General features: G+C 45.5%; 1 protein-coding gene across 1 annotated transcript in view; it reads left to right on the top strand.

The window, feature by feature from the left end:
• Positions 1-12,089, top strand: part of lyst (lysosomal trafficking regulator) — a 153,211-nt gene that overhangs the window by 7,098 nt on the left and 134,024 nt on the right. Inside the window, 4 exon segments of the mRNA XM_029701898.1 lie at positions 56-211; positions 440-1,437; positions 8,486-9,008; positions 11,245-11,470. Coding sequence (XP_029557758.1) covers positions 56-211; positions 440-1,437; positions 8,486-9,008; positions 11,245-11,470 — 1,903 coding nt within the window.

Consider the following 12,089-nt stretch of genomic DNA (forward strand, 5'->3'; position numbering starts at 1 on the left):
TGTCCGATCATTTTTTATCTCTTAAACCATTCTATTAATCTAATGGGATGTCCAGGTGCTGCTGGGGTGTCTCCAGGCCTCGGCCCCCAATCCCTTCTTCTTCAGTCAGGCTCTAGAGCTGCTTCATGAGTTCATCCAACATCGGGGCCTGGAACTGTTTGAGGCCACCGTTCTGAGACTAGAAGGGCTGGGCCGCGCCCGGGACTCTGAGGTTTGATTTGATCGATTTATTTACCTGATCAATGGGGGGCTAACTTCCCAGACACAGATTAAGTCTAGTCTTGGACTAAAAATACATTTTCCACTGAGTTTGCATTTTAGTCCAGCACTTGGCTTAATTTGTGTCTGGTGAATTTGGCTCGCAGAGTTGAGTACAACAGTACACACATAATTAAAAACACAAAGTCCAAAGACTAATTTCCGTTTTGTTCCAACTCAGGTGGGGGGTGAGGCAGCAGATCGTCTGAAAGGACTGATCTCTGGGTTCCTAAAGATCATCAGCGCCGTGAAGACCGCTAAGTCAGAGCAACTGCACCAGTCCGTCTGCGCCCGCCGTCGCCACCGCCGCTGTGAATACTCTCACTTCCTGCATCATCACCGCGACCTCTCCGGACTCCCCGTCTCTGCTTTCAAACAGGCCGCCCGCCGCAACCCCTTCGAAGAGACAGAGTCCGAGGGGAAGGAGGGGGTGGATGACGTGGTGCGTTACCCAGAGAGGTGCTGTTGCTTGGCAGCCTGCGCCCACCAGTGTCTCCGTCTGCTCCAGCGGCTGTCCTCCAGTGGGCCAGCGGTGCTCCAGGTCCTAGCTGGCGTCCAGGCTGTGGGGATCTGCTGCTGCATGGACCCTCGCTCTGTAGTCGGCCCTCTCCTCCATGCCTTCCAGGCTCCAGGGCTCCGCTCCTACCAGTCTCACATCCTCTCTGTCCTCTCCCGGCTGATCCTCGATCAGTTAGGTGGAGGACAGCCCTCTGAGAAAGCTAAGCTAGCCTCCTGTAACATCTGTACTCTGGACAGCAGTCAGCTGCCGGGCCTGGAGGAGACGCTCCAGCAGGGGGAGGTTGGAGTGTCATCTCCCACTTTGAGCTACCGTTCCCATGGTATCCTCCCCAGCGGAGGGGGAGCAGAGGATATGCTGTGGAAGTGGGAGGCCCTGGAGGCGTACCAGGGGCTGGTATTCGGGGAGGACCAGGCACTCAGCCAACAGGTCGCGGGACACATGTGTCACCTGATGTTGAGAGGGAACGCTGTGGTCCAATGGCAGCTCTACACGCACATCTTCAACCCTGTACTGCAGAGGGGGGTGGAGCTAGTGCATCACGCCCAACAACTGGGTGTGTCTGCAGCGTGTAGCCAGGTGTGCTCCTACCACATCCAGTGTCTACCTGTAGAGGTGCTACTGGTTTACCTGCAGACACTACCAACCCTGCTCAAGTCCAGGTGAGGACAATGCTGTCTTTACCTTCTTTACTTCTGTCTTTTGGCTTCTTCTGTCTTGTCCCCTCCTCCAGTCTGACAGTTTTCTGTCTACTCCGCTTTCTATCCCTTTTCTGCCCCTTCTCCTCCCAATCCTCTCTTCTGCCCCCTTCTCCTCCCATTCCTCTCTTCTGCTCCCTTCTCCTCCCATTCCTCTCTTCTGCCCCCTTCTCCTCCCATTCCTCTCTTCGGCCCCTTCTCCTCCCATTCCTCTCTTCTGCCCCCTTCTCCTCCCATTCCTCTCTTCTGCCCCCTTCTCCTCCCATTCCTCTCTTCTGCCCCCTTCTCCTTCCATTTCTCTCGTCTGTCCCCTTCTCCTCCCATCCCTCTCTTCTGCCCCCTCCTTCCATTCCTCTCTTCTGTCCTCTTCTCCTCCCATCTGTCGTGTCTTTGGCATCATTAAAACGGAAGACATGTTTATCAAATAACTCTGTAATTATTATTACGCGATTAAACTGATTAATCGTGTAACTGTAATTAACTAGGAGTTCGGGGCACCAAGGAAAATATTCAGATTACAAAATTATAATTTTCCTAATATAACTTTCAGATATTATAATATCTGATCTATGAGTCCTCTGATTAATGATGTGTTATTTACCTCGTCAGTCTCATTCCAAATGTCGTAAATTGTTGGTTATCTGCATGAACCCAGTCTTCACTATGAGTCATCCATACATCAATTGTCTTAAAATAATTTATTTACTAATCGAAGTAATTCACAGAAATGCATAACAAACAGTAGATATGGTTACAAGGAAATGATAGGGGAATGTGCGCTAGTGGGCTAAACCGGCATGGCGGCTTGTTAGACAAAAGGGGAGTGGGGTCAGCGGAGAAGACACTACAGAGTTGATAAATATTAACAATTGAAATGCTAATCCTTTGCACATGAACGCTCACTCATTCGGGAACAATTGCAATCAATATATATATTTACTCAGTGTGTCGTCGGGATCTTTGTTGGAGAGTTTGTTTCTGTTGGAGAGGTTGTCCTCGCGTTCTCTCTCTCTCTCCCTCGGTTAGGATGGATATTTCAAAGTGACATTCATTAACCTCTCTAGGGGAGGTGGGACGAAATCGTCCCACACTATTCAACAGTCAGTGAAAAATCAGAGCGCCAAATTTAAAACCACAAAATGTCATAATTCAAAGTTCTCAAACATAGGACTATTTTACACCATTTTATAGATACACTTCTCCTGAATCGAACCACGTTGTCCGATTTCCAAAAGGCTTTACAGTGAAAGCAAAACATTAGATTATGTTAGGAGAGTACATAGACACAAATAATCACACAGCCATTTTCCAAGCAAGCATATATGTCACATAAACCCAAACCACAGCTAAATGCAGCACTAACCTTTCATCTTCATCAGATGACACTCGTAGGACATGCATGTATTGTATAACATAATGTTTTGTTCAATCAAGTTCATATTTATATCAAAAAACAGCTTTTTACATTAGCATGTGATGTTCAGAACTAGCATACCCACCGAAAACTTCCGGTGAATTTACTAAATTACTCATGATAAACGTTGACAAAATACATAACAATTATTTTAAGAATTATAGATACAGAACTCCTTTATGCAATCGCTATGTCCGATTTTAAAATAGCTTTTCGGCGAAGCACATTTTGCAATATTCTGAGTACATAGCTCGGCCATCACGGCTAGCTATTTTGACATCCGCCAACTTCGGGGTCACCTAAACTCAGAATTACGATTAGAAAAATTTGATTACCTTTGCTGTTCTTCGTCAGAATGCACTCCCAGGACTTCTACTTCAACAATAAATGTTGTTTTGGTTCCAAATAATCCATAGTTATATCCAAATACCTCCGTTTTGTTCGTGCGCTCAGGTCACTATCCGAAGGGTAACGCGCGAGCGCATTTCGTGACAAAAAATATCAAAATATTCCATTACCGTACTTCGAAGCATGTCAAACGCTGTTTAAAATAAATTGTTATGCTACTTTTCTCGTAAAATAGCGATAATATTCCAACCGGGCAACATTGTATTCATTCAAAGACTGAAAGAAAAAAATGGAGAAGTCTCGTGAACGCGCATCTCCAGTCTCACTGTCCCCAGGCTGACCACTTACAAACTCTGCTGCTGTACTTTGCCCAGAGACAGCAGACACCCCATTCCACTTTCTGGCGGCTTTAGAGAGCCAATGGAAGCCTTAGAAAATGTCACGTTACAGCACAGATGCTGTAATGTCGATAGAGATGCAACAGAAGGACAACAAATTGTCAGACAGGGCACTTCCTGCATGGAATCTTCTCAGGTTTTGGCCTGCCATATGAGTTCTGTTATACTCACAGACACCATTCAAACAGTTTTAGAAACCTTAGTGTTTTGTAACCAAATCTACTAATTATATGCATATTCTAGTTTCTGGGCAGGAGTAGTAACCAGATTAAATTGGGTACGTTTTTTATCTGGCCGTGAAAATACTGCCCCCTATACCACAACAGGTTAATGTCGTTATAGGACGGATGTTTCGTCGGTCTTCGCGTTCAATGATACCGAATTCCTAGCTGCAGACTAGTAATTAATATCAAAGACTTGTTATTATTCTGTCGGTATCGATAGTCTAAGAGTTTAACCACGTGGTATGGTTAAAGTTCAGAACGAGGAATGCATGGTCAAACCTTGGCCCTCTCGTTCTCGAGGTAAGCTGGTCTGGTGATAGAAAATCTGGGTGGGGGTTATATTCGGAACACAGAAAAGGCTGTCTCATGACGCCAGGTCCTGTCTGTGTCCATGGGGGCGTGCCAAGGACTTAGTTAAGACTCCAAAGGGAATCTGAGTTTCCTTCACTAAACAGTCCAAAACCACAGCACACAACTTCACAAACCGTTCCATCCCTATTCATTCATTCTATACAACCATTAGATGTAAGTCTCACAACTGAGGCTATTATATAAACAGAGCCATGTGGCCGTATTGTCTCTCATGAGTTTCACAAAATTGTACCAAACGGACCAGTTCGTAGCTGGATTCTTCACCGATCTTTTATACCTTCTCCAGAACATAAATGTTGTTCGTTTCTCCAGTCATGTGAGGTGGAAGAACTCCTTTGTCTCTTTTTGAAAACACCCTGTCTTTATACTGTGGCCATGAGGCGGGACATTTTCTTAGGAATTTACGACCGCTCAAACAGGGCCTGGGTAGGGGGAGGTAGGGGGATGGTGCATAGAAAACCCAAAGAGGGCAACATCATGACACATCCCTCTCTTCTGCCCCCTTCTCCTCCCATCCCTCTCTTCTGCCCCCTTCTCCTCCCATTCCTCTCTTCTGTCCCCTTCTCCTCCCATCCCTCTCTTCTGCCCCCTTCTCCTTCCATCCCTCTCTTCTGCCCCCTTCTCCTCCCATCCCTCTCTTCTGCCCCCTTCTCCTCCCATTCCTTCTGGCTGTGTCTGTAAATGTTCCTAGCCGTCAAATCCTTCCTTTTGTCCTAAATTCCTTACAAAGGTCATTGGAGGATTTGACGGCTAACAGATAGGAAGAGGCGAAGCGAGTGAGTCGACTCCAGTGAAAATCTGTCATGGCAGATTTATCAGACTAGGCCTTAACCAGATCAATTGAAGAGTGGTATTGGGGTGGTCAATGAAACCGTGTGGAATTTGGTCAACATAATGCTGAGTCATACTGCTTAGCTTGTTACGAGTGTGTTGATAGTTTTTCTACGAGATCGTTGGTTAGAATGTTCCCACCTGATCTCGTCTTCTCCCACCTGCCTTTCGCCTTTGCGGACATGTATTTTCATTGTTAGAGTGGTCAGTTGACCATCTTGTCAATATAATGAATCATTTTCCCGGGTTGTAACGTTTTCAGACCAAGCAAGGTTCTAACCGTGCCGGCTCCGTGCCTTCTCCGTGCCGTCTCAGTACCGTCTCCGTGCCTTCTCCGTGCCGTCTCAGTGCCGTCTCCGTGCCGTCTCCGTGCCGACTCCGTGCCGTCTCAGTGCCGGCTCCGTGCCGGCTCCGTGCCGTCTCAGTGCCGGCTCCGTGCCTTCTCAGTGCCGGCTCCGTGCCGTCTCCGTGCCGTCTCCGTGCCGGCTCCGTGCCGGCTCCGTGCCGTCTCCGTGCCGTCTCCGTGCCATCTCAGTACCAGACCCAATAATCCACTCTGACAGTGTTTTTCATCAGATCTATTTATCTGTGAGTCATTGCTAATTGAGAGTATGTGGTAGAGTGATAGGATAGTAGGTAGTAGTGGGATAGAGATAGTAGTGTGATAGTGATAGGATAGTAGTTAGTAGTGTGATAGTGATAGTAGTGTGATAGTGATAGTAGGTAGTAGTATGATAGAGGTAGTAGTGGGATAGAGATAGTAGGTAGTAGTGTGATAGGATAGTAGGTAGTAGTGTGATAGAGATAGTAGGTAGTGGTGGGATAGGATAGTAGGTAGTAGTGTGATAGTGATAGGATAGTAGGTAGTAGTGTGATAGAGATAGTAAGTAGTAGTGTGATAGGATAGTAGGTAGTAGTTTGATAGTGATAGGATAGTAGGTAGTAGTGTGATAGGATAGTATGTAGTAGTGTGATAGAGATAGTAGGTAGTAGTGGGATAGGATAGTAGGTAGTAGTGGGATAGGATAGTAGGTAGTAGTGGGATAGGATAGTAGGTAGTAGTGTAATAGGATAGTAGGTAGTAGTGTGATAGGATAGTAGGTAGTAGTGTGATAGGATAGTAGGTAGTAGTGTGATAGGATAGTAGGTAGTAGTGTGAGAGGATGGTAGGTAGTAGTGTGAGAGGATGGTAGGTAGTAGTGTGATAGGGATAGGATAGTAGGTAGTAGTGTCATAGTGATAGGATAGTAGGTAGTAGTGTGATAGTGATAGGATAGTAGGTAGTAGTGTGAGAGGATAGTAGGTAGTAGTGTGAGAGGATAGTAGGTAGTAGTGGGATAGAGGTAGTTGGATAGAGATAGTAGGTAGTAGTGGGATAGGATAGTTGGTAGTATTGTGATAGGAAATTAGGCAGTGTGATAGTTACTTTTTTTAATACTCCCTCCCTCCCTCCCTCCATTCCTTTCTGCCTCCCTCCCTCCATTCCTTTCTGCCTCTCTCCCTCCATTCCTTTCTGCCTGCCTGCCTGCCTCCCTCCCTCCTTTCTCCCTCCATTCCTTTCTGCCTGCCTCCCTCCCTCCCTCCCTCCTTTCTCCCTCCAATCCTTTCTGCCTCCCTCCCTTCCTTTCTGCCTCCCTCCATTCCTTTCTGCCTCCCTCCATTCCTTTCTGCCTCCCTCCCTCCTTTCTCCCTCCCTCCATTCCTTTCTGCCTTTCTCCCTCCCTCCTTTCTCCCTCCCTCCCTCCATTCCTTTCTGCCTTTCTGCCTTTCTCCCTCCATCCTTTCTCCCTCCCTCCCTCCTTTCTCCTTCCCTCCCTCCATTCCTTTCTGCCTCCCTCCCTCCATTCCTTTCTGCCTCCCTCCCTCCATTCTCCCTCCCTCCCTCCATTCCTTTCTGCCTCCCTCCCTCCATTCCTTCTTCCTCCCTCATTCCTTTCTGCCTCCCTCCCTCTCTCCATTCCTTTCTTCCTCCCTCCATTCCTTTCTGCCTCCCTCCATTCCTTCCTCCCTCTATTCCTTTCTCCCTCCCTCCATTCCTTTCTGCCTCCCTCCCTCCATTCCTTCTTCCTCCCTCATTCCTTTCTGCCTCCCTCCGTCCATTCCTTCCTCCCTCCATTCCTTTCTTCCTCCTTCCCTTCCTCCCTCCCTCCCTCCCTCCCTCCCCTCCCTCCCTCCCTCCCTCCCTCCCTCCCTCCCTCCCTCCATTCCTTTCTGCCTCTCTCTCTCCATTCCTTTCTGCCTCTCTCCCTCCTTTCTCCCTCCCTCCATTCCTTTCTCCCTCCATTCCTTTCACCCTTCCTCTTTCCCTTCCACCCCTCCCACCCACTTTCCCTTCCATCCCTCCCTCCCTCCACGTGAAGCTTTCCATTAAAGATCGTACTTTTTGGAGAAATGTCCTCTGATCTGATGAAACAAAAATAGAACTGTTTAGCCATAATGACCATCGTTATGTTTGGAGGAAAAAGGGGGATGCTTGCAAGCCGAAGAACACCATCCCAACCGTGAAGCACGGGGGTGGCAGGATCATGTTTTGGGGTGCTTTGCTGCAGTAGGGAATGGTGCACTTCACAAAATAGATGGCATCATGAGGTAGGACAATGATGTGGATATATTGAAGCAACATCAAGACATCAGTCAGGAAGTTAAAGCTTGGTCGCAAATGGGTCTTCCAAATGGACAATGACCCCAAGCATACTTCCAAAGTAGGGGCAAAATGGCTTAAGGACAACAAAGTCAAGGTATTGGAGTGGCCATCACAAAGCCCTGACCTCAATCCTATAGAAGATTTGTGGGCAGAACTGAAAAAGCCTGTGCGAGCAAGGAGGTCTACAAACCTGACTCAGTTACACCAGCTCTGTCAGGAGGAATGGGCCAAAATTCACCCAACTTATTGTAGGAAGCTTGTGGAAGGCTACCTGAAACCTTTGACCCAAGTTAAACAATTTAAAGGCAATGTTACCAAATACTAATTGAGTGTATGTAAACTTCTGACCCACTGGGAATGTGATGAAAGAAATAAAAGCTGAAATAAATCATTCTCTCTACTATTATTCTGACATTTCACATTCTTAAAATAAAGTGGTGAACCTAACTGACCTAAGACAAGGAATTTTTACTATAATTAAATGTCAGGAATTGTGAAAAACTGAGTTTAAATGTATTTAGCTAAGGTGTATGTAAACTTCTGACTTCAACTGTATATTCTGAATACAGACTGATTGTAGAAGGCTCCTCCGGTCTGCAGCCAGACTTTAAATACAGACTGATTGTATAAGGCTCCTCTGGTCTGCAGCCAGACTTTAAATACAGACTGATTGTAGAAGGCTCCTCTGGTCTGCAGCCAGAATTTAAATGGACCTTTTTCTTCTTCTTCCATCTCTTCAGTTAAATATTAAAGCATTTGTGTTCCTCCTCCTCCCTGTCAGGGTGATCAGGGATCTGTTCCTGTCCTGTAACGGTCTGAACCAGGTGACTGAGCTCATCTACCTGGACCAGACCCGGGCCTGGGCCCTCAAGGTGTTTGAGATGTTAATACTTGGAGTGGAGTACCAGGTCCAGGAGCATGCCGAGGCCCAGGAGAGAGAGGCCACACTCGGCCTGGCTGAGGAGCTGGGGTCCCGTGGGGCTGGAAGTACCGCAGGTCCCATAGGAGAGGGGGGCCCGCAGAGCCTGTCTAAGTTTTACGAGTGTCTAAAAGAGGCATGCCCAAGGAGCCGGATTGGTCCAGGGGCAGGAAAGGGGAGGGGCCGGGGAGAGACCCATCTGAACACCATCAACCTCTTCCTGTGTGTGGCGTTCCTCTGCGTCAGCAAGGAGGCCGACTCGGACCGTGACTCGGTAAACGACTCGGAGGATACGTCAGGGTACGACAGTACGGCTTCAGAGCCTCTGGGTGGGAGACTCCCCTGCCTGTCACCTGACAGCGTGGCCCTGCCCTCCAAGGAACAGGTATTGTGTTTTTAACTTAGCATTATTTTTATTGATAGCACAATGTACAGTTTAATGTGTTAATGTTAGGGCTGTCAAACAATTAAAATTATTATTTGAGTTAATGGCATTAGTTAATCGCAATTTACATTTTTTGAATTAGCTCAAAGTTGGTCCTAAAGATTTTTCCATTTAAAAAGCACAACGTTAAGTTAGACTTTTATTGTAAGAGACGGAAACACAAAATGATCTACACTACCGTTCAAAAGTTTTAGAACACCTATATATTTGAGATTCTTCAAAGTAGCCACCCTTTGCCTTGATGACAGCTTTACACACTCTTGGCATTCTCTAAACCAGCTTCATGAGGTAGTCACCTGGAATAAATCTCTCTCTCTCTCTCTCTCTACGGTATTGATTACTGCATTGTTGGGAGAGAGCAAGAAAGGTATTTCACTGTACTAGTGCACGTGACTGTAAAACTTGAAACGCATCCTCTCACACACACACACAATCATACACACACACACACAATCATACACACACACAATCATACACACCCCAGTCTTGCATATGCAGCCTGCCTTTGCAGCATCTCTTTGAGAAGCCTATTCCTGTTCAGTTCGTCCTGTGCCATCTAAATGTGTGCATATCCTAGTCAGTGGTCAAGTTATCAGGTTGCTAGCGAGCTAGACAACGACAAGAATTGGGGATGTGCATAGTTTAAAGCGGCCCGCAACAAGCGCACCAATCCGGGGCAGAAAGTACCCACAGTGCCTTTAGACAGTATTCACACCCCTGGACTTTTTCCACATTTTGTTGTGTTACAGCCTAAAATTGATAACATTGAGATTTTTTGGTCACTGGCTTCACACAAATACCCCATTATGTCAAAGTGGAATTATGTTTTTCAATTTCTTTTTACAAATGAATTAAAAATGAAAAACTGAAGAGACTTGAGTCAATAAGTATTCAACACCTTTGTTATGGCAAGTTCAGGAGTAAAAAAAAAAAATGCTTAGCAAGTCTGATAATAAGTTGCATGGACTCACTCTGAAGGGCACCTATTGGTAGATGGGTGGAAAAAAAGAAATCACATATTCAATATCCCTTTGAGCATGGTGAAGTTATTAATTACACTTTGGATGGTGTATCAATACACCCAGTCACTACAAAGATACAGGTGTCCTTCCTAACTCAGTTGCCGGAGAGGAAGGAAACCACTCAGGGATTTCACCATGAGACCAATGGTGACTTTAAAACAGAGTTTAATGGCTGTGATAGGAGAACACTGAGGATGGATCAACAACATTGTAGTTACTCCACAATACTAACCTAAATGACAGAGTGAAAAGAAGGAAGAATGTACAGAATACAAATATTCCAAAACATGCTTCCTGTTTGCAACAAGACACTAAAGTAAAACTGCAGAAAATGTGACAAAGAAATTAACTTACGTCCGGAATACAAAGTATTATGTTTGAGGTAAATCCAATACATCACATTACTGAGTACCACTCTCCATATTTTCAAGCATAGTGGTGGCTGCATCATGTTATGGGTATGCTTGTAATCTCTAAAGACCGGGAAGTTTTTAGGATAAAAAAGAAACTGAATGGAGCTAAGCACAGGCAAAGTCCTAGAGGAAAACCTGGTTCAGTCTGCTTTTCACCAGAAACTGGGAGATAAATTCACCTTTCAGAAAGGCAATAACCTAAAACACAAGGCCAAATATACACTGGAGTTGCTTACAAAGAAGGCAGTAAATGTTCCCGAGTGGCAGAGTTACAGTTTTGACTTAAATCGACTTGAAAATCTATGGTAAGACCTGAAAAGGGTTGTCTAGCCAATGATCAACAACCAATTTGAAAAGAGCTTGAAGATGTGGCACGGAAGGTATGGAACTCTCTCAGAGCCATACCCAAAAAGACTCACAGCTAACAGTCTAAAGGCCTGAGCATTGACTGCAGCTGTGTTGTTCTGTTCGTAAAATGGTCAGTGCCGAACGTGCGCTTTAAAGGTTCCAGTGAAGAAATGGAGACACGATTAACAGTGTCAAAGCATTTTATACTGATGAACATGTCACGCGTTAACTTTGACAGCCCTAATTAATATCAAGTATTTAAGTGTATACTATACATATAGTTTACATTTGTATATTTTTTTGTCATTTACCAGAGGGATTATATATATATATATATATATATAAAAATAACTAATCTATTAAATAATAAATGTTATCTTTGAACTTGAACAGGTGCGACGTGCTGCTGACGTGTGGTCGGTGTGTCGCTGGATCTACCTGGCGAGTCCCGTGTTCCAGAGACAGTTCTACCGGCTTGGGGGACTAGATGTCTGTTCCCGCCTCATGACCATGCTCATCCAAAAACTCACGAAGAAGAGTGATGGGAAGGACAAGACTCAACCTGACTCCCCTGCCACTGCCCCATCACCGACCTCTATACCAACCCCAGTTCAGACAGGTTTGATTGATTTTATTTGACAATAAAAAATTTAAAAATACATATACACAATACATGCATTTTAGAACTGGTCAGGGATGCCACCAAGTCAAGGACGTATTTCCATTGAGGTCCCTTAAAGTGGTGCACTACATTACATCAGCCTTTCTTAGACTTTTAGCAGGGGGGCACCAGCCGTGTTAGTGGTGGGTTGCGGCCGGGGGGGGGGGGCACCGGCCATGTTAGCGGGGGGGTCGCGATGTCAGGGTAAAGAAATAAATACACATATACAGTACCAGTCAAAAGTTTAGAACACCTACTCATTCAAGGATTTTTCTTTATTTTACTATTTTCTACATTGTATAATAATAGTGAAAACATCCAAACAATGAAATAACACATATGAAATCATGTAGTAACCAAAAAAGTGTTCAACAAATCAAAATATATTTTATATTTTAGATTCTTCAAAGTAGCCACCCTATGCCTTGTTGTCAGCTTTGCACACTCTTGGCATTCTCTCAACCAGCTTCACCTGGAATGCTTTTCCAACAGTCTTGAAGGAGTTCCCACATATGCTGAGCACTTGTTGGCTGCTTTTCCTTCACTCTGCTGTCCAACTCACCCCAAACCATCTCAA

Source organism: Salmo trutta, chromosome 2 (assembly GCF_901001165.1).
Source record: "Salmo trutta chromosome 2, fSalTru1.1, whole genome shotgun sequence".
NCBI classification, from domain to species: domain Eukaryota; kingdom Metazoa; phylum Chordata; class Actinopteri; order Salmoniformes; family Salmonidae; genus Salmo; species Salmo trutta.